This window comes from Trachinotus anak, unplaced genomic scaffold (genome assembly GCF_046630095.1).
Source record: "Trachinotus anak isolate AG129_WGS33_773 ecotype Australia unplaced genomic scaffold, CSIRO_AGI_Tana_v1 ptg000002l, whole genome shotgun sequence".
NCBI lineage: Eukaryota > Metazoa > Chordata > Actinopteri > Carangiformes > Carangidae > Trachinotus > Trachinotus anak.
The window spans coordinates 26,710,467-26,733,038 of NW_027273853.1; the positions used below are offsets into that span (position 1 = coordinate 26,710,467).

General features: G+C 40.7%; 1 protein-coding gene across 3 annotated transcripts in view; it reads right to left on the reverse strand.

Annotated features, from left to right (window-relative positions):
* LOC139606490 (chemokine-like protein TAFA-5) overlaps positions 1–22,572 on the reverse strand; it is a 51,730-nt gene that overhangs the window by 23,158 nt on the left and 6,000 nt on the right. For 2 of the 3 annotated variants that reach the window (XM_071458690.1, XM_071458683.1), the window contains exon 2: positions 8,426–8,575. In XM_071458690.1, the coding sequence (XP_071314791.1) occupies positions 8,426–8,575 (150 nt within the window). Of the gene's footprint in view, positions 1–3,723; positions 8,134–8,425; positions 8,576–22,572 lie in introns of those variants that run through there. The other variant, XM_071458697.1, reaches the window with a different exon arrangement.

The following is a 22,572-nucleotide window of genomic DNA, read 5'->3' on the forward strand; positions in this document are numbered from 1 at the left end:
TCAAGGCAATGCAACGCAAGGTATTGCAACACAAAATAACACACGTAATGCAAGCCAATGCAACACAACGCAAGGCAATGCAGCAAAAAGGCAATGCAATGCAAAGTTACGCGTTGCAATGGAACACAGCACAAGGAAGCATAATGCAAGGTAATGTAGTTTCAATCACCACATTGTAACGCAACACAGTTAGATGCATGGCGTTGCCACACAAGGTAATGTAAAGCAAGATAAAGATTATAAAGATTATTAACATTAATAATAATAATAATAATAATAATACATTTTATTTATGATAATACACCACTCAACTCAAGGTAGTGTATCATAACATAACATGCAATGTTATATGACACGACACCATAACATAATGTAATATCATTCAATATAACGTGAAATGACATGACATCAGTGTATGTGATGAATATAATGGTGTGTTTTTATTTTGGTTTAGTTTTTCTTTCTTTTTTTTTAACTCCAAGAACCCACAGAAGGTAGCTCTGTAGAAACTATCCACGTATACTCAGACACAGTGTGTCCAGGCAGAGGGACGTGTCAGTCAGAGGGATTTCCTGCTGTTTGGATAATACTTTACTGACCCAGTCATTCGCATCATTCCAGCCTCGCCCTCGTTCCCCGGACTAAATTACATTCTGTGAACTCAGCCTGGGGAAGGACGAAGAAAATGAAAGTCTGTCCAGGCCTGTAACACATAACCAGGTAATCACTTCTCCCTTTGGAGCAGCAGAGCAGCGGTGTGATTGTGATAGCCTGTTAGCCCCCAATTATCAAACCAATTTCTATTGAACAACAGCAGCTCCTCTCAGCCATGATACTTAATTAAGTTCTCCTGCCGTTTCACAGTTTTGTGATGATGGAGTGAGTGAGAGCCTCCAGAATGAGGAAAAAACTTCAGCGGCTCCTTCATTCATTTAAGTTTATTTTTAGATATTTGTTCAGTCTCAGATTTAAAAGTACAAACACAGCATAAAGGTTGTGGTTCTTATTCTCTGTTTTCTCCAGAGTCGGATGAGAAACTCTGAGACAAACTGACTACAAAGCTAACACCGAGCTAACTGGACCTGGAATGTAATTATGAATTGTACCTGGCAGCCTACTTCAAGATAACTGGACCTAACTCTGAACCTTAAACTTAACTATTAGCTAACAGGATCACAAGCTAAGATTAAGCTAACTGAAGCTAAACGCAACTCTAACATAACTGGATGTGGAGGCTAACATTAAGCTAATGTGACCCAGAAGCAAACTCAAATGTCAAAATAAAATCAAAACCTATATTTTATTTAAGCTACACTGTTTGTGTCTGTTGTCACTCGGTAAAGATCTAAAGTAACACAACTAAATAGCTAATCCAGGTGTAACTACCAGGTTATCATAAGAGCTAATCACATTGTGTTAATGCGAGATCACACAGAAGTCGGTATAACAGGTGTTTTTCTCTTGTTGTCTTATTTGTAGGTTTGGTTTGAATGGGAACATTTCACAACCTGTCTCCCTGTGGCTCAGCGGAGCCCCCACAGATTCCCCCTGAGGCCCGATGAACGGTCTCCGAGAGCTGAGCAGCAGTAAACAGCAGCGCCCCGGCTGCTTCTGAGAGGACCACGTGTAATCACCTGCTGAGGACGAGGATGGAAGACGACAGCAGCCGCCGCTTTCGTTGGTTCGTCTTTTTCCTCCATTGTCCCAGGATGCCTCCTGTGAGTGGGCACGCCACACGCTTCCTTGTGCATCACCTCCATTATCTCAGCAGTGTCTATGTGTTTTATCAGACGCCTCACAGTAAGGCTGTAAATGCAGCTGTTTCCTGAAATCAGCTGGAAGCACTCAGACTGAACACAACAACTCAGACCGAACCTGATAAAAGCGTCCAGATCTGAAACCATCACACAGACTTATTACCTGATCACAAAATGTCTTTAAAGGTCGGAACAAAATCAGTGACTGCTTTGATATGAATTCCAGACGTATTCACGTATAATGAGTTTGACTTCTCATCTAATCTGAAGTTAATTTCTGGAGGATAAAGATGGCTGAAGAAAAAGACACAATAGTTTTTTTTAACCATAAGCATGTTACTCTACAGACAGAAATATTAGTCTGTCAGTGCATCCACTTAATCCACATTGAAATATCTAACTATGAACTGGATTTGATATTTTGGTAGATTTAGTGAGATATTTTGACGATGTTCACATTGCCTCTAATCAGCCTCGCAGAGCTACTCGTTGACTCTGAAGAGACCCATTAACAGAGGCTGGAAGGACCCACTCTAATTGAAGAGCCTGTTATTTTCTTCTACTTCATCCATTTATTTATTAATGAACCTGCATATGTGGTCCAACCTGTAATTCTCTATTATTACTTTTTTGTCTGTTTCTGATTGTTTTCTTGCCTTCTTCTCCTTTTTATTAAATCATGAAAATAATAATAATAATGTTATTGTTAAAGCTATTATATTGTAAGAGTGAAACATTCTGTTACATGTTTTTGTCTGTCTTGATTTTGTATATTTCTGGACCATGTTGGAAGGAATGTTATCATTATAATGTATGATCCCCCAATGAAAACAGTTTTCCATACAAAAAAAGCAACTTGTGAATTCTTACAGTTTAATATTATTACAATATAAATTTTATTACAGTTAAAATGTGAGTTAAACCTGAGACATGTTCACAAGCGTTTTTTGTAAGAATCCCTAAAAAAATCAAAACCAACCAATGCATTTTTTTTAAGTTGCCTTCAGCACAATCTACATTTAGATTTTCTGCTAATTTTTGTATATTTTAATTTTGGTTCAGAGCAGACCGAGATTTTATCTCCACCAGGATTAAATGTTGTCATCAGTATACGACTTTACCAGGAAACTTTGTTCACCTGCAGGTTTCTAAATCTGACCAATAAGATCACAGGATGGATGAAGGTGTTTTCAGGCGTTAAATATAGAAAATGGTCAGAAACAGAGAACAGACTTTCACATTAACAAATAGCATGTAATGGAGGTGCAGTGGATTAATCTCAGGTACCAGTGAGCACCTGAACACCTGCGAACGCTGCATCACCAGGCTGATTTATGAACAACCGCAACACAGATCCGTCTGCCGCCGCTCAGCGCAGTTCATTTATCCAAAAAGAGAGGAGGACGTTTTGTAATCGCTTCATTCATCAAAGACGACGTACAGAAGGAGGGACGCTGCTTTGTCCCCAGAGGACGAGATGACCGGAGGGGAAAACAGAGGAGTGAAAAGAAATGAGGCAAAGAACAAACTGATGGAAGAAAAGGAAAAACTGAAAATGGTGCTGAACAGAAAGTGGAGACAGAGACTTTTCCTCCATCATAGAACAGAGGTTTGATAAGGCACAATTAATCATCCTTTTTAGTATTTTTCTCTATATTTCTTTCCTCTCTTTTCTCCTTTTAATCAACTTTTCAGTATCTTTACCTTTGTTTTTACTTTTTTCACAGGATTTAACAAAGAAAAGCAAAGGAGATGTTTTCTCTTAACTGTGACTTATAATCTAAACAAAATAGCTTTCATGGGATTTCAATTACAAGATACTTATTTTAAAGTTTTAATTATCTCTTTAGTTTCATTGTCATCATTGTCTCATAATCACAAGACAAACATCTTCTTAATTAATATGAGAAGGTTTTATTATTATTAAATTATGAGATTCAGTAATCACGTAATAACTTTCTGATAATTGTGAGACACAGTTCTTATAATGACAAAAAATTCTCAATTATCATTCAATTGAAATGCAGATTTCATTGTCACATAATGAAGGTTTTTGTAATTATTAGAAACAGAATTCACGTGGGAAATTACTTTAATATGGATCATGTGCAAATGTTGGTGAATAAAATTTGCTTCTGTAATTTTCTCCCCAACTTTGTCACATGGACTTTTTTCCTTTTCTTTTCTTCTATATTTTCTCTTCCTCTCTTCTGACTTGATTTCTTTTTCATTTTACTGCTTATTTGAAGTCTGCAAAGCAAAGGAAGAGGATAAGAAACAGCCGAGGTGACTCTCTGATTATTTGTTAATGATTTATGTGACTGTGTCTTCATGAAAGACGCAGTCACCCTGACCCTCAAATTTAGAGACACTCACTCTGACTCTTTAAACCGGAGTTTCTGTATCTGTAAACATCTTAGTTCTTTCCAGTTTCCTCTGTACAATGATTCTTCTCAGTGTAACCTCTGCTTCTTCTGATGCATGCTGGGATTATCCTGCTCAGAGCGGGACTTCTGCTCAGGCAACCAGGACCCAGACTGATGTTGGGTATTTGAGCAGCAGATCTGTGATGTGAGAGGACAGATAAGAGGCGACTGCAGCCTGGATCTTCCTCTGAGTTCGGCGGTCAGAGCTCTGCTGGTGGATTTCAACAGCAGAGTAACAAAAGGCAAAGTGAGCAACCGCCTCAAATACAAACTGACATAAATACCAACACACCGCTCTCAGAAACAGAGTAAAGGTCATCGAGATCCAGACGTTGCTGCTGCTGAGGTCTGAGTTTTAATTAAGGCTTTCTGAACTATGACTGCACTTTGGCAGTCGCTTCCAAAAATAAATGAGCTTTTAAAGCTTTTAATTGTAACCGTTTATATGATTAGTTGAAGTAAGCTAGAACTTTATTCACTAAAAAGAAAATTGCAGTGTCAGCTTGATGTACACTGTGACAAATATAGACATAAATCTACTGAATATATACCTGAGAAATATAACTATTGTGAAAATATCCAGCATTAGTTACATTATTAGAAGCTATGAATAAAGATGCATCTGTATCACTATATTACTGCATAAAAACAAAACTGCAGAAGAAGCTATTTCTAATTCTTCACATTTCTCCATCACATTTCAGAAAGAAATATTCTGTTTTTTTACTGTATTACTTTTATTTATCAGTTACATTTCAGTGTAAAATTTTACTAACAAAACAAGTGTTTATAGAACCTGATGTGATGTTACTAATTAAACTACCCAACAGTATTTAAAGCTAGAAAAATTACACTCAGCTCCACCAGCTGCAACATTAAAGTACTGCTGACATGTCAATTAATCAATTAGGGAATTATCAAAAACAACTGTTAATTATTATGGGAATCGATGAATCGTTGAAATCATTTTGTTTTTATGCTTTCCTCTGTTTCATATGGTCGTGAGGTGAATATCTTTAGGTTTTGGACAAAACACCTGAAGACGTCACTGGATTATTGTGACTGTGTATTTTCACTATTTTATGACATTTTACAGACTAAATGATGAAAAGAGAAAATAATCAGCAGATTACCTGATAATGAAAACTGTGGCCTGCAGCCTTTTACAGTTCTTTCCAACAACATAGTAATAAAACACTGACATGGAGCATTCTGCATTTGAACCTACGCAAACTTTATTTGTAATTGAGTTTTTAACAGTAGTATTACTCCTTTTATATAAGCACAGCTTCCTTGATGAGAGTGCAAAAAGTTCTATATGTACTTTGGCTTGGAAACACTTTTGATTTCTTTATGTTATTTTTTCTTGTCTTATTTTTTGTTATAAAAATTTCCCTCGGGTTGAGTAAAGTTTTCCTTTCGTGAAACATTCAAGAGACTTCAAGAGTTTGTGTTACCTGAGATTGCAACAGAAAACACAAACTGACATAAATACCAACATGCAGCTCTGTAAAGGTCACAGAGAGATACGGGAGAAGGTGAAAGTTTGCTCCGAATACTTTATAAAATACAACATTTTCCGCATGACATTTCTAATGATTTGTCATTCACATCTAATATTTGTATTCGCGCTCTCTAAGGTAAGTTACACTATATTTCCACATGCGTTCGGCCATATAGTCTACCCCGACATTTATCAGGAACTAGATGTTGTTTTGTTTTCCTTCCTGGCTGTTGTGAGTTAAAGAAAGAAGTTATATTTTACTCAATCAGAGTTTATTGTCTAAAAACCAGCAGCAGCTCCTGGAGTGAAGAGGCCACTGAGGGTTTAAGAAGGTTTGATTTTCATTGTTTGGAGACATTCAGGGAATTAACAAAAAAACAAAAACAGGAAGCTGCTGATGAGTGTCTGAGCTCAGAAAACAGGTCGCAGGATTCAGCAGTGTTCTGCCACTGTTGAAAATATCCTCCCCGAGCAGCAGAGCAGGTTCAAACCGTTCTGATCGCTGACAGCTCAAACTTTAACCTGCTCAGCTCCAACAGCTCAGACGTCAGGACCTTTAAAGGAAGTAGTGTCGCTAGTTTTGTGCAAATGAGGGTTTATTAAGGGAACCCTGCAGGTTATTATGACCCATAGTTAGGTTTTGTTGCTAGGCAACATCTAATGGTCGTATATTATGACAGGAGCAAAGGGAAAAGTGCGGTGACGTAGCTTATAGAGCCACTGAGTCCACGTCAGGAGGAGGTTGGGATGGGGGGGTTTGATTCCCATGTGACAGTAGCAGTTAATGTTGTTTCTATTATCCATGACCATTCTTTGTTATTATTGTAACCATGACAACAAAGATTGTCTAATGTTGAGGAAGTACTTATTTTAACCCAGATCACCATCTTGTCCTAGACCTAACCAAGTCATGACCATTATTATAGTAACCATGGCGATGACGGTAGGTACGCCGCTCTCAGTACAGTCTGTTAATTATTGTAACCATGACAACCAAGGTGAGGTACACCTGCCACTGTAGAGGCACTATTTCAGGAGACGCTGCTATGAGTCGTATCAGAGGGTTAAAAAAAACGACCCGTGTTGTTGTTCAGGTTGGAGGACTGGTTGTTCTGTGAAACCTGCTGTGGATGTTTAGCCCAGTTTAGCATCAAGACTGGAAACATCCACAAAGAAGAAAGAAAAATACACCTTCCACCAAAAGAGACATCAATCCATCAGTGTCCCGCTGGGTTCAGTTGACAGTAGAGTTGGGACTCAAAGCTGTTTGATAAACAAGATAAAGTTTTGATGCTGATTTGGTTAAAACATCTTTTTAAATCTTGCTGGATGTGATAATTGTGGGAAATCTAACATCTGAGGAAATATCAGAAGTTCTGTTCAGCTGAAGCTTTGTCGAAGAGAAAGCAGCAGGAGATGCTTGAACTTAGCTAAACAACTGTTCACAGACTCTGAAAGAAACCAGGAGAACCCGTGAATCCCCACAGAGAAGAACAAGTCCCTCCAGCTGCTGTCACCGTCTCCAGATGGTAGAGACAGACACAGAAGGAGACGGAGAAAGGAGGAAACAGCCTGTGATGAAATACAGAGAAACACTGGGCTGTAACTGTCTGAACCTCACAGTCCAGGAGACAGAGAGCACACGTTGTTTCCTTTATTACCTACAATTTACCCTCACTTAGTCTCAGGGAAAATCATGCACACTGAGTGAAATATTAATAACAATCACTCAAAAACACAGTAAACACCTGCACATCTGTGCCCCGACCCTCATCTCTCACAGCCTTAGTAAAGAGAAAAGCTATATTCACGGTGCTACATGAAATAATTAATATCAAAGAACTCAGGCATTTGTTCTTCTTTATCCTCATTTTATTTAGTAGACAGTCTTGCTGTAAGTTTGAGAAATGCAGGTCCTGCAATGCTCGGTTGGATTTTGGATTCCATTTTTTACCCTGTATGTTTTGGCACCATTAAGAGTGGATTAGCTGTTAGCAGTTATTGATGGCAATGTACACACAACTATCACTGGATTACTATGACACTCATGACAATTTCAAAATGTGAGCACTCCCAGGCAAGACCTTAAGTAATAAAGGGTGTTTTTCTGATTTCTAGGTAGAATTATTAATGAGTCAGAGTACAATTCTAAATGCAAACTGGGGTAATCGGGTGTCAGGGGTTTTAATGTACCTCACTTTCTACATGAGCTTTGTGTCCCAGCCTCTGCTGCAGCTCCAACTGCTGACCGTGCTGATAAACAGGTCAAATCATCAGGCCAAACCAAAATAACTCATTTCAGTTATTTTTGCACTTGTCATCAAGCAGGATAGTTGTCTCAGATCTGTCCCTCCACAGCCCCCGCTTCAACTCTCCTATGGCCCCCTGAAAAGGTGCACCTCACAGTCTGAAAACCCCGGATCTGAGGAAAACATCCAGCCGGTCCCTGTGAACATGGTCAAGAATCAAAAACTGCAGAACAAGTGCTTGTTAACAGCAAGAGATATGCATCAGGAGAACCAGTAAACAGAAAAACTGCTGAGATGAGCGCAGCAGAGGCAGGAATAAAATCATCCTGGAATATGGTGGAAGCAGGAACACAACACGCTGCAGTAAACTCACTGACCTCCTCACCTACTTTAATGACGTCAAATTCTGCATGTCACAAATGTGCCTAAATCTTGACAAATTTGAGACCATACTCCAACCGCGTCACCAAAGGACGGGCACCAACTTACCGTCAACGCAGGCCGGTCTGGCTCGTGTCGTCCCGGCGATCTGTCCCTTCCTGCAGGCGCAGCGGGCCGTCTGTCGGGCGATGGTCCTCCTCGGCTGGCTGCTGTCCCGGTCCAGAGTGACGATCTCACAGGTCCCCGCCACCAGCTGACCTGAGGGACGCAGGGAAGTAAATCATGACAACAAGTTTTCCTTTTGATGACAATGTTTTATATGAACTTACATGCTTCATTTCACTTTCTGCTTCTGTTGAACTCACAGTGGCCTCAGTTTGAGCAAACAGCTGACACACCGTTTGTGCACCTGACATTTAAGTAAAGGTGGAGGTTCAGCTGATGCAAAGTGAGGCGCTTTGACTGCATGAAACCTGCTGAACCTACGCCACCAAGAAAGTTAAATAAAGTAACTGAGGTTCTAGCTCACACCTGCAGTTGAATCTGCCTGACTGCTTCCACACAATGTCCATTTCTCTGTTTATCTTCACTAGACGAGGGGACTATTCTTCTGAGATAGTACAATTTCCTTCTGGGAAATCAGAAGCTTCCACACTACAGGTCAGAAGGAAGCTCACACACTCACTGTAAGATCAGACTGAAAGCGGTGGGAGACCCACTGCCCCGCCGGCTGCCCCGTCAAGGATGCTGCTGAAGTTTGTGGGCACTCTGATGACGTTAGATGATTTTAAATTTGCAATGTTAACATTACCGACTAATTCACATCAAGTTGTCAAGCAACACAGTTTAGCATAGCTTTGATATATTATAGGCCACACTTCACCAAGTCACCTGGAACACCTACAATGTCAGACACCGTGCATCATTTTTATTTCTTTTATGTCCCTGTAAGGAGACAGGGACGTCGTTAAGGATGGGGAAACCAGCCACCGCAATGAACAATATCTCCTCCTTTGTGCTTGAGTACAGATGATTGATGGGAACAAAAGTTTAAATGTTTTAGTTCTCTGGTCTTTTCTAAAGCGGAGGACTTCTACAGTTGATTGGTTGTCGCCAAACTGCGCCATAGCTCATTACCATAGAGCTGCCTGAACTTCAACATTTTTTCTACCACCAAGAGACACTGAGAAATGAATGACGGTCATTTTGACGTTCTCGCCGCTGAACGTACAGTCGGGGATCTCAACAACTTCACTATGAAAATCTGAAACCTCCTCAAACCACTAAAACGTTTTCAAGGAACAATAAAACCTCCTCAAGACCTCAAGGACCCGTGCAGATGAAAACTTCATCCTCACAATAATTCATCTTATTTATTGTGCTAACATCATAATTTTGTTACTGAATCTGTTTTGTAAGAAGGCAGTAACTGGGCTGTAACTTCTCAGACCTTTCCAGCTCACACTGTTTATTTATAACTGATAGAGAACGAGAGGAGCTGCAGATAAACTCCTGTAGACGTGTAGCTGAAGAAACAACAATTCAAATCTTCACTGAGTTCAGATGAGACTGATGGAGGCATGAATGTAGGGTGAATCAGAGGGGACAGATTAAAGCCTCAGGAGTTGGGGGGGGGGTGTATTTGGTTGCCATGGCAACGGCAGAGGCCCTCCCTGCATGCTGATGAGCTGTCATCAATAGGGCCATGGACTGTCCCCTCAACAACCAGGACCTCAGAGCAGAGAAAAGAGAGGGATCAGTTCAGAGAGATGGGGTCAGCGGGGTCAGAGACGTCATCATCGACGACGACAACAACAGGTGATTAAAGACGAGTCAGGCACACACCCCAACGGCTCAGCGTCATCTCTGATTGGGCGGCTGGTTGTTTCGAGTACCTGGAGTACCTAGGGGACGTTTGTCTTGTCCAGCAAGATCTTAAACGGAGGAGAGACTTCCTTGTGGACAGAGACTTTGCAGGGGAGGCGATCAATGGGCTACTTCGACTTTAAAGAGTAACTACACCTTAAATTATTGTTTCTGCAGTGACCGCACAATCACATAGATCTGGCTCAGCCAAACCTTGATGCTATAATCTATTTTATACATTAACCACCCCAACTGTGCTAGCAGATATCACACACGGCTACTGCTGATTTTAGCATCGGGAAACCAGATAGGAGCCGTGAATCAATGCTCTACGTGTTCGACATTTATTCCTCCGCAGTGGCAGTAAACACACCACACGGGCTCATCAATAACGCTGCTGTATTCAGAGTCTGACGTGATATTTAGGGCTGACAAACGGTAACGTTAAGTGTGATAAACAGCAGGGGATGTGGCTACATACTGAGACTCCTGCACCGACCAGGGAGCCTCGGCTACAGCACAGATATCCACAGTGACTCTCGCCATAAATAAGCTTCTAGTGACTGTCCAAGCTCCACCAGACTCCAACGGACTGTTTAAAGCAGTGACACACAATCTGACAACCAGCTCCACATCCGCCTGTCCCAGCTACACTAAGCATGGTTAGTCAGCTCTTTTACACCTCTTTAGGTTTTACAAACAAAGTCCTTTTTTTTCTTTTTTATTGTTTTTAAATTCGGCAAACTCTGCTTAGTCTGTACAGTGCGCTAACTTTAAGCTAAGACTGGCAGCTCAGTTCAGCAGGTAACTGCCCGAGGACGGAGCCTGAGAAGAGGCGAAGGCAAATAGCAGCTCATGAGCTAAATCCGGCCCTCCAACAAAAATATTTGGACCCACAACAAAAGCTGAAGTTTTCCTTTTATAGTTTGCATCAAAACTCTTTCATAATGTCTCATGAATCCACTGATGCACTAGATGGTTTGTTACACGGAACCATCTGGGGAAGCTTCGTTGGAAACAGTTTGAAAAAGGACGGGCGCTTTAAAAAAAAAAACTACCTGACACGAGATTGTTTGAACGATCTGTCTATCATATGACGTTGTACCCAGAGAGAAGATAACAGCTGGACTCCACCCAGATGTGGAATTATTATGTCATCAGGATAATTTCACTATTTTCCTATATCGATTAGGCTCAATGTGTCATGGTTCTCATATTCAACATGGTTCTTATATTCCTAGTACATTGACAGATATTTATTGTGAGTGTGAAACGTGTGGACATACAAACCAAAAGATTTAAATTCCTCTTTTTGGCTACTATTATTACCTGTGCCAACCTGTGGAACAAGCTTTCTGAACACCTGAGATCTGCTGAAACCATCAGCTCATTTAAATCACGTTACTATTTGCTGCAACTCACCAATAAATCACGTATGTAACATCTTTTTAATCGTGTGCATCTGCTTGTTTTTAATGTCTTATCCCTGCAGCACTTCCTTTAAAATGACTTATTCAAATGTTTTTATTTAATTTATTCAAACTTTTTTTTAAATAATTTTTTTTTAATTTAATCTTATCTCACTGTTTTATTTTGAATGTATTTCCATGCTCTGTGAAGCCCTTGTCTGAATGGTGCTGTATAAATTAACTTGCCTCACAGGTGAATCCAGCCATGTGTTACTCTGCAGTAATGCACTTGGGTATGGGTCATGGGTATCCCAAGAAGTCTTTAAAGAACCTGCAAGTTATTCAAAATCATGCTGAGAAAAGAGGATTTTCTTATCTTTAGTTAAATGGAAGAAACTCTGTCAAAAGCTCTGTAAGAGGATTTTTTAACACAGTTTCCCTGTTGAGTATAATTTGTTATTTTAGTTTCACAGCTCCTCTGAAAGGCCACTCTGTCCTTCAGCTTTTTATTTTTTAAATTCATTCTGTCATTTCTGCAGCTGTAGCCGTCTGAAGTCCTGACTGTCAGGGTGAAGAGCCTCAGTTATCAGGCTGAAACACGACGCAGCGGCAGCAGCACTCAGGAACTGAGAGGTTTTGATGTGGCGAGCGGCGTTCGATGTCAGCGGGCTGTGAAACACGAATGAAGACAGAGTGTTCTTGTTTTCTATCGGCTCAGACTCATCGCTGCCATCTGTCAGGTGAGTTGACGCTCAGGAGGATTCATGTCTGTGTGATGAGGAGGATTTCTCTCTTCACAATACTTCAACAGGAAAACAAGATTGTCAAATTTAAGAATCTGTGCTTACAGGTCCTAGTTCACAGAGCTTTCGTCCATGTTTCAGGGACTTCATTCAGGAAATAGAGCTTGTTGAAATGGCACCAACATAGACAGAGAAGTGTATGATGTGCATCTGTTTACCTCATAAAAATATCTGTGATTGAACTTTGTATTTGTATTCTGATTTACGCCGGATTTCTGTTGTAGGAAGCAGCAGCAGTAAGAAATATTTAGTTTGCATTAGCAGTAACGTAACCCAGCTCTGATATAAAGAGACTGTGACAGAGTGAACGTGAGGCTGAGCCATTGAGACAAAATCACAAACAGTGAAGCTGGATTGAAAACACGCCTCATTGGCTCCGAATCCCCCAGTGGCTGTGAAAGCAGTTTGAAGATTCAGCTCCGTTGTCACAGTCCTGCTCCCACTCCAGGATTTCCCCCGTGTTTCCATTATCTGCTCCCCCTTGTGTGTGTGTAAGTGTGTGTTTCTCAGCGGGGGTGTGGTGCAGTACTGAGTACCTGGCTCACCTGTGTCTCATCACACAATCAAGCTCAGCTTAAGAACCCCGCGGCTCCCCTTCCATCGCCAGATTGTTCTGCTTTCGCTCGTGGCAACACGCCAGGCTGCTATTGACTCTAGTGTTTCTACTTATTACTCACTTTGCTTCCTTCTAGGACAAACCTCTACCTCTGTTTCTCCTCTGCCTCAGCTCTGCCTGCTCAGGTGCTGTCACCTGCTCCTGCTGAACCCGCATGCTGCTCTGCCATTAATCCACCACGCAGCTCCAACCCTAACTCCTGCACTGTGTCTGATTTCATGACATTAAAGGTCCAACATAGTCTAAAGGTAGATGTCCTTGTGTTTGTGATTATAAAGCAGGTCTAGGTTCTATATTAATACTGTGAAAGTATCAAAGCCTCAGTCCACAGAGAAATGCACACAGCCTGTATTCAGAAACTGAGCCTTAAAACCAGCCGTCAGGACTTCTGCAACTTTGTGATGTCACAACAAAGCAGTCACTGCCCTCAGCCATGCAGAAGAGAGGCACAGATCCTCTCCTCTGATTGGCTGACTGACCTGTTGCTACTAGAGCTCCAGAGAGAAGCCTGAGAGAGGAGATCGTTTTTGGTTCTTCAAACCACAAATAATATCTCCTTATGGAAATCAACACTTAAAACATTATCCTTACTAAAATGTGGTATTATGAAAGAAGTCTGTATGAAATGTAATACAAATAATAAATCTGTTTGTACATCCAGGAGGAAAGATCGTACTTACAGTTTCATCTCTTAGACCTAAACCCTGAGCTACAGAGAAGTTTACACTGGTTGGATCGACCTCCACACCAGTGAGCTCCAGTTTAAATGATTCACTTAAAATAAAAAAACTGAGTCGTTTTGTTTCATAAAATCCAGATAGAAGATTAAGATTTCAGTTTTAAAACACGAGCACTGTTCAGATCTTCGTGATGCAGTTTTAATGACGCTCATGAATACATCTGACAGCCGGCTGCTTTCTGTCTGATGTGTGTGTGTGCTCACCCACCCCTCTGTTAGCCTTGAGGCTACATGGAAGCTAATAACCTCAATCTGAGAGAGCTGCTGTGATGATGGTTATCTCCTCCTCCTCCTCCTCCTCCTTCTCTCCATATGATCCTCTGTGGGATCAGCAGTTTACTTTCATATATAAAGGGTCAAAGTAAAAAGTATTGGAGCTTGGACAGCCAGCAATATACAGAGGGGAGGGAAACTTTAACCTTCATCTCTGAGTGTAGTCTTATCTGACACAAAGGTCAAAGGTCAGAGTATGGAAGCTGACGTAGAGGCAGAACACAGAAAGTTGTTTAAAGTCACCTGCTTCACGTCTGTCATGATTTATCATCTAAATCTGTCACATTTTGTGTTTATCAATACACAAACCTTCTCCACCTCAGCCAAGCATAACAACGGCTTTTTGGGGGTAGGGTTGTTTTTTTTTTTAATACACAAGAACATATGTATATAAATCAGGTGATCAGAAAGCTTTATTTATTATTTGGTAAGAAAACAGGGAAGTGTAAATGTGCACTGCGGTTCTCAGTGAATTTGTGGCCACAGTGTGCACAATTTTCTCTACATCTAAACGATAATTAACCTCCGCCCACCTCAACCTTTTCTCTGCGTTCTCCCAAACATACTCTGGCCTTCTGAAAAAACTAAACAGCGACACAGCTCAGCTCTTAATCTTTAAGACCCGCTCACAGCAGCATGTAGAATGGAAAAATTTTACAGTTCAATTCAATTTGTCTCAATTGAGGCGATTAGTGGACTGAACCTTGACTCACACCAGTGGCCAATAGCGAACCGTCTCTACGGTGCTGACCTATGAGGGAAGGGAGCCGAGATGGAGAAAGCTATCACAGCTTATTATCTGTGTCACCATCCAGTTTTATTCAACCTGCCCCACAGGTGACAGCTAACTGACCATCAGCAAGCTCGTTAGCTCAGACAGCTTTATTTTCCCTCTTCATTAAATCTTTATTAAATCTAATGTTGGAGTCCTGAGAACAAGATGCTAGAGGGGAGTAAACGGCGCTCAGAGACCAACTACTCCCAGAATAGTGTTGTGGTTTATTCTTCACTTTATCATTAGGCTTCTAGACAATATTTAGCAAATAAGTGCAGACAAATTTTCCTGTGGCACCGTCTGGTGTGACCAGGCCTTCACACTGACATCAGCGTGATGAAGATTAAAGTCCACATCAGCAGTAAGTGTCAGAGCAGCGGTGAAACAGCAGCTGTGTGTCTTTTCTGTTTCAGTGCTCCTGAAGCCTCTGAGCTGCTGAGATCAGAGCTGCTGCTGCAGGAGAAGCCCAAGAGCTCACTGCAGTAATTGGGATTCAGTCTGCATGTAGATGATATAAGAAACGCCACTCGCTAACAGGTAACCCGTGGTAACCGGGGAGAGCAGCAGAGCAGCGGCAGGACTCTGTTTGCTCGTTAGCTGCAGCGCGTCGCCGGCCTTCTGTAATTCTCCATCTGCTGCAGAAACATTGGGATGAAATGTTTCTGTCAGTCTGAGCAGAGGATGCTGGGAGAGGACGGCTGAACAGCGTGTTAGCTGTAAACATGATTAAAGCGACAGAGCAGGAAAAAAAACGACAACTGTGTGCAGCAGGTTTGTCCTGTGAGCTGCTGAGAAGAACAGCAGGAATGTCGTCAGTTCCATGTATAGCTGGAGCAAACTGCCCAGATTTTGATGCCATTAATGGGAAAATATTGTCGACATGGACATCGACCTTTGGGTGGGACCAGCTCTACCATTACCTCGGGTACTGGATTGTAGGCCAGTGGCAGGTGTCCCACCCATTTGTCCCACAGCATCTCTTATGGGTATAAGTTTGTCCTTCTCACAATGAGCCAATCTTGTCTCATGATTGACAATTTGAATAACTCTGAAATATACGGAAGGTTTAAAGTGTCCGTCTCCTTCCAAATATTCCCAACACTGGTCTCACGTCCATGGTGGTTGTGTCAATAAGGAAGTCATCTATAGGCTGTGATGCAAAAAGGTCAAAGGTAAATTTATGTCTCCTCTTATCTTGTCATGTGAGACTGCTCACCTGCTGGGACCTGGGTTCTCAACACCTCATCTGTGAGAACGGAGTGGTTCCTGTAATAACAACATGAAAGCAAAAAAGTGACAGATCAAAGAGGTGTGTGTGTGTGTGTGTGTGTGTGTGTGTGTGTGTGTGTGTGTGTGTGTGTGTATGTCCAGGTGTGGTGTAGGGTGTGAGAAAGTCCCACCCTATATACTGCTATACAGCCGGTGGACAGGAGGCTGTATAGCAGTATGGCATTAAATATAATTTCAATGTTATTACTCAATATTATTTTATTATTATTATTATTATTATTATTATTATTATTATTATTATAGGGTTTTATTACTATAATTTTGTTTTATTTTGTTATTCATATACATATATATATATATATATATATATATATATATATATATATATATATCTCTTATATTCGTGATGGTTTGGCAACATTTACTACGTGTAACTAGATGTAACTTTTTTTGGGGGGGGTTTTAAAAAAATAGATATGATGAAAATGTATTTTGTTTTCAGTTGTCCATTGTTGAGGTTGGAATTAAGTCTTCATTAAGTTTTCATCACACACCTAAATTTGAAAACGATTCAAATTTGACCCTAATCCAATAGGAGGGTTCAAATGCTGCTGAAGCGTTGATGCATCAGCATTAACAAAGAGTATTTCTTCCACAACTGATGAGACGCAGCTAAAGCTCAGACAAAAAGCTACTAATCTGACCCGAAGTTGACGATTATTTGGTCAAACTGTTGAAGGTTCCCCAGGTCAAGAACTAGCTTTGATGCTCAAAGTTAAGTTTCCTTATGATTGAAAGGAAGGTTTTTCCAAAAATATAGATGTTTCTAACTGAAATCAGTCAACTGAACACACATTACAGTGTTTCACTTTACCACCAACCTTCAGATTTAGTTTCGGTTTTAAGAGAAATGTAATTTTTTTTTTTCCATCTGCAGGAAAATCTTTATTACCTTCATAAAGCAAACCCTCACAGATAACTTCTTATTTATTTTCTACCTTTATTATTATTATTATTATTATTATTATTATTATTATTATTATTATTATCCTTTTATTTTACAGCTGTAATCTTGGTGTGATGATTTCCTGCCTGCAGGAGTTGATCTCTGCAGTGAAACTCTTGCGCGTTTGTTTTACTTTGGATGAACGAATCACAGATGAAACTCTGAGTCCTACATTAAGGCTCCCATTACAGCAGAATAATGAAATCACAGCACATTGTTTTCTCTGCTCGTGGCGCTGTTTTCTGTCCAGTCACAGCCAACATGTGTCATCTATTCATGAGAAATGCCCTGACATCTGCTTGATATGAGCTTTTATTATCTGCAATCTTTTTTTTCAATTCCCTGCTTAGTGAGAATAAGAACAATCACACAGTTGGAAATCTGGAGTCACTGTGTTTGTCCTTCGAGTGAAGACGGGGGGATAATGATGAGGCTGAAATTGGTTTTGACAGGACTCGGCCGCTGTTCGCCGATCATCTGATGACAGTTAATGGGGCTGTTATCGTGCAGCAGGAAATAAATTCTGAATCCAACATGAGGTCGGACACAAAGTCTCTGAAGCTGTTTGGAAACAACAAGGAAAATGGATCATAGAGATTTTTTGATTTGAGTCAAGGTCGTTACTGTTGGAAATATTTAACACGATGGCTGAGAGCAGCATTAACTCAGGAGATGATAGCAGAGGTACACAAAGAGAAACACTGAGAGTGTGTTGGTTAGTATGTTGCTCCTGTGTGCCACATGAAAACAAGATGACACCAGGTGGGTTTGCAGCTGTTTTTAAGTGCATTTTCAAATTTAGCAGACAGAAAAAACCTGAGTGGAAACAATGAAAATGTGGGGAAAAAAATCGCAAATAGTTTTTATGCTTTGCTGAGGTGGAAAAGTTGAAAAAGTTCAGAAACTAAGCCTTAAAATGAGCCATCAGGACTTCTGTAACTTTGTGATGTCACAACAAGGCAGTCACTGCTCTCAGCCATGCCCCAAGCCCCGCCCACCTGGACCCACCATCTAACATGTACGATTTGGTTTCGCTGAGTGTTTCCTTGAAATGTACTATATTTTTGTTCGATCACTCAGAAACCAGTCAGCCAATCAGAAAAGAGGCTCTCTTCTAATCAAAACTATGAGGAGGAGCTTGGGGTGGTTGGAAACTTTGGCAGCAAACAGTTTTTGCATGAGTGTATCAGCAGAGTGATAATTTAAAGTTTCAGGTTGTCAGAAGAGATCCTCTCTTCTGATTGGCTCACTGGTCTGTTGTTACTAGAGCTCCAGAGAGGAGATGTAAAACTACACTGCAATGGAACAACAATATCTTCTTATGGATATCATCACTTCAAATAAAACACAGGAAAAGTGTAAAATATGGGACCTTTAAGCCTTTGGATAATTGCATCTGTCAGTGGAACAACATTGACATAAGGTTTTCATGATGCACAGAGCAGTGACATGTGATAATCAGCATAAGAGAAGCGTTATGTGACCTACTGCGCGTAAGTGCCACAGTCCTGTGGGACGGCAGCAGCCAAAGATCAACAGTGACAATCGAAATGCTCCATCAACCACTTATCCATGAGTCTAAACTATGAGGAGGAGCGTGGGGTGGTTGGAAACTGTGGCAGCACACAGTGTTTGCATGAGCGTATCAGCAGTGATAATGTGAAGTGTCAGGTTGTAATGGCCACTCTGTGCACCTGAGTGAGTGAGCCAGTCACCGTGAAGAATTAATGAAACATGTAATGCAAATCAGCCAGTGCAATATTTATACAGGTTGGTCTGGCTGCTCTTCATATTGACACCTTGTTAATTGTTAAATGAAATGACAGAAACAACGTAACAAGGACGGACAGACGTGTAATTTAAACAGAAATCTGACAGTGTCCAATGGACTGGAGCACAGACAGGTCGAGAAAGGTTATTGAGAATGTTTGTGTTTTGATTTTTTTTTGGTGATATTGCAGAATATCCCATGAGATTGTTGCACTACAACTTCTGGCACAAGATTCCTGGAACATCAATATCAAGTACACTATCAAAATAAATAATTTAGCCACTTTAGCCCTTGGGTTTCCATCTTAAGTCTCAGAGTTTAGTCTGTGATTTTATCCAGAGAGTTTAATGTGGTCCCTCAGTTTACTGCAGCAAAGACTCTTATTCTGAAGTCTGTAAGAAGCCCTCTGAATTCAACAATGTCTACTACAGGTATATTTTTTGAATGAATAAATGCACAAAGTACCACATTTATTAAAGGTCTTATATTTTACACTTTTATTTGAAGTGTTGATATCCATAAGAAGATATATTTGTGGTACCAAAAACCTCATCTCAGTGTAGTTTTAAATCTCTGGAGCTCCAGCAGGTGGCTGACTGTTTTCTGAGTGGTCGAATAAAAATGCAGCAGGTTTCAGGTAAACAGAGAAACCAAATCCTGCAAGGTTAGATGGTGGGCGGGGCTTGGGGCATGGCAGAGGACGGTGACTGCTTTGTTGTGACATCATAAAGTTACAGAAGTCCTGACGGCTCGTTTTATAATTAATATAGAACCTAGACATGCTTTATAATCAAAAAACACATGAACATGTACCTTTAAATAATATGGGACCTTTAAAGTCAGTGGAGTCAGTGGTTGGGGTGGATGGTGAGTGTTAGAAATTTTAAATGTCTGTGAACATTTTACTGCTATGTTTTGTGACTTGATGAACAGAGCTTTTGCCTTATGTTACAAATGGCTGTTAAAAGATAAACCAGTTTGATGAACTGTTACAGTTTGGGTAGATTTAGGGAGAGTTCATGGTTTGAGTTAAAATGTAGTTGGTCATCATGGCTGCAAAAATAACCACCAGGAGAAGCTTTGTGAACGATCATGGTCCTGGATAAAAGAGACTAATGACGGGGCAGCTGGCTCGAGTGGCAAGCTCAGATGTTTAGTCTCTTTGCAGATTTCATAACAACGCTGCTCCAGATGGCAACGACTCATCATTACTACAGACATGAGACGGCTTTCTAACCAGTGTTTCTGAATTGATTGATGTTTTTCTTCTGAAGGAGGAGTCTTAAAGTTTGTAGGTGTTAGCGCTGATTTTTTTTCCCTTCTTGTCTTAGTCTCAGCGAGCTGAGAGGGTGGGCAGAGGACATTTCTGTTGTGCAGTTAAGGTGTGGTTTAATTCTTCTTTTTAAAAGGAGAAAAACATTGAAATGAAAAGCATCATCCGTCACACTCAGGGCTGCTCGCCGACGTTTCTCCTCCAGATGAATTTATTCAAATCCAATTACACCCTCCACAGCCCTTTGCACCGTTAATTTCTGTTTGTGTTATTTTTGTTGTTGTTGTTTTTTTGTTCCTCTTTGCTGCTGATTTCTTTCATTCAGATGCAGTTAATTCATAATTCCCATTAATATATGCTCAACTTAATGGAGCATTGAGAATTAATTTGGACTTTGAAGGCTCCTTAGGTAAGCTTCTACACCGCAGGCACAACAGTTTGTGTCTGCTGCATAATAGGCTTGTTTCCAGGATCTAAATGAGCTTTATGAGCAAGCAGAAAAACGAAGAGTAACTGAGTAAACAGAGAGCGTGAGGGGATTAAATTTAGGCTGCACTTTGTGTTCATCAAAGTCTTTCACACTGAGCTGATCAAGGAACAAACCAAACCTGATTCTTTAAAGGTCCCATATTTTACACTTTTCCTGTGTTTTTATTTAAAGTGTTGAGAGCATCTCCATGTAGTTTTACATCTCCTCTCTCAGGCTTCTCTCTGGGGCATGAGTACCAACAGGTCAGTCAGCCAATCGGAAGAGAGGATCTGAGCCTCTCTACTGATTGGCTGACTGTTTTCTGAGTGATCGAATAGAAATATAGCAGATTTCAGGTAAACACTCAGAGAAACCAAATCCTGCAACGTTGGATGGTGGGTCCAGGTGGGCGGGGCTTGGGGCGTGGCTGAGAGTGGTGACTGCTTTGTTGTGACATCACAAAGTTCCAGAAGTCCTGACGGCTGGTTTTAAGGCTCAGTTTCTGAATACAGGCTGTGTGCATTTCTCTGTGGACTGAGGCTTTGATACTTTCACAGTATTAATATAGAACCTAGACCTGCTTTATAATTAGAATTACCTTCTACAATATGGGGCCTTTTTCATTAAGCTTTCCTATTTAAGATTTTAACTTTATCCTGGTCATATGTTGGTCACTATATCTGGTCTAATAAAGAGAAATTAATAAATTCTGATCTGATATTTGACCTGTTTAATCTGATGTAATATGATTAGAGTCTCTGTAGTGTCAGAAGAAACCTGAACCTGCCCAGCTGAGTCTGTTTGTGCTCTGACTGATGAATTTAAATCAGCAGCTGCTGCATTCGATGATTTTTCTTCTCTCTGCAGCAGAGAGAGTTATCTGAAACATCTGCATTCCAACGAGCAGGAGAGTCAGAAGCAGCTGCCAAACAAAAAACTGCTGAGTTTCTGGTTCAGTCTCACAGAGCAGGAGGACTTTTAGTGTTTGTGTTTTGCACCAGAGAGCAGCTTTAAATCTCAGCCCGAGTAGAGTTTGTTATGTGTCATCTGTTTGTCTTCACCGTCTAAAAGCATCAGTCCATTACAGATGATTTATTCCATACTTAGTAGATCCCAAACAACAATAACTAAAACACAATTACATCCATGTTGATTTGATTTTGGAAGGTCAAGGTCAAATTTATTTATAGAGCACTTTAAAAACAAACCAGGTCTGTGCCAAAGTGCTTTTTCACAGACATCATGCAGAGATTTTCACAAGGAAGAGTACTTAGACCTACACACATACACACACACACACACAAACACTCATTTATACTAACTTATACTTAGCTCAATATATAGCGCTACAGGAAGTTAGCATCCCCCTGGTTCCCTCCACAAAAAGCCAACGGGATATTAACATCCATTAGAAATCACTGTTTTATGATGTGACAGCACTGTGGTTAAAGTTTGGTGAGGTTTCGACACAAATACAACTCTGTTAGGTTTAACAGTAGAGGAGCTTCGTCACCGTGGTTACAATAATAACCACTTGGATAAGGTGCAGGAGCGATTGTTGTCATTATTAAAGAAAACCACAACAGAAACAGGAAACAAACAGCAGTCAACTCCACCTCAGCTTCTTAGAAAAACATCCCGACACCCACTTCTGTCACAATAACCACAGGCTCCAGAGGGCGCTGTCACTTGATGGTAAACATTTCCCATAATACAACTTGATGCTGTCTTTCTCTACACCCTCCCTGCCAGGTAAACAGCCACATCTTTCAAACGCCACACCTCCACACACCAGAGAAGACACAACTGTTTTCACAGTCTGAACAGAACCATTAATCATCAGTTAAAAATCCGTTTTCCCGTTTCCCGTTTAAAAACTGAACATTTAGCTGCCCGAGAAACGTCATCGGCCACTTCACATCTCTTCTGGAAAAGAACTGAAGGTTCAAACTGGAACACGAGGCTCCAACTAACGATTATTTTCATTCATGATTCATCTGCCAACTCTTTCCTTTGTTCTGATAA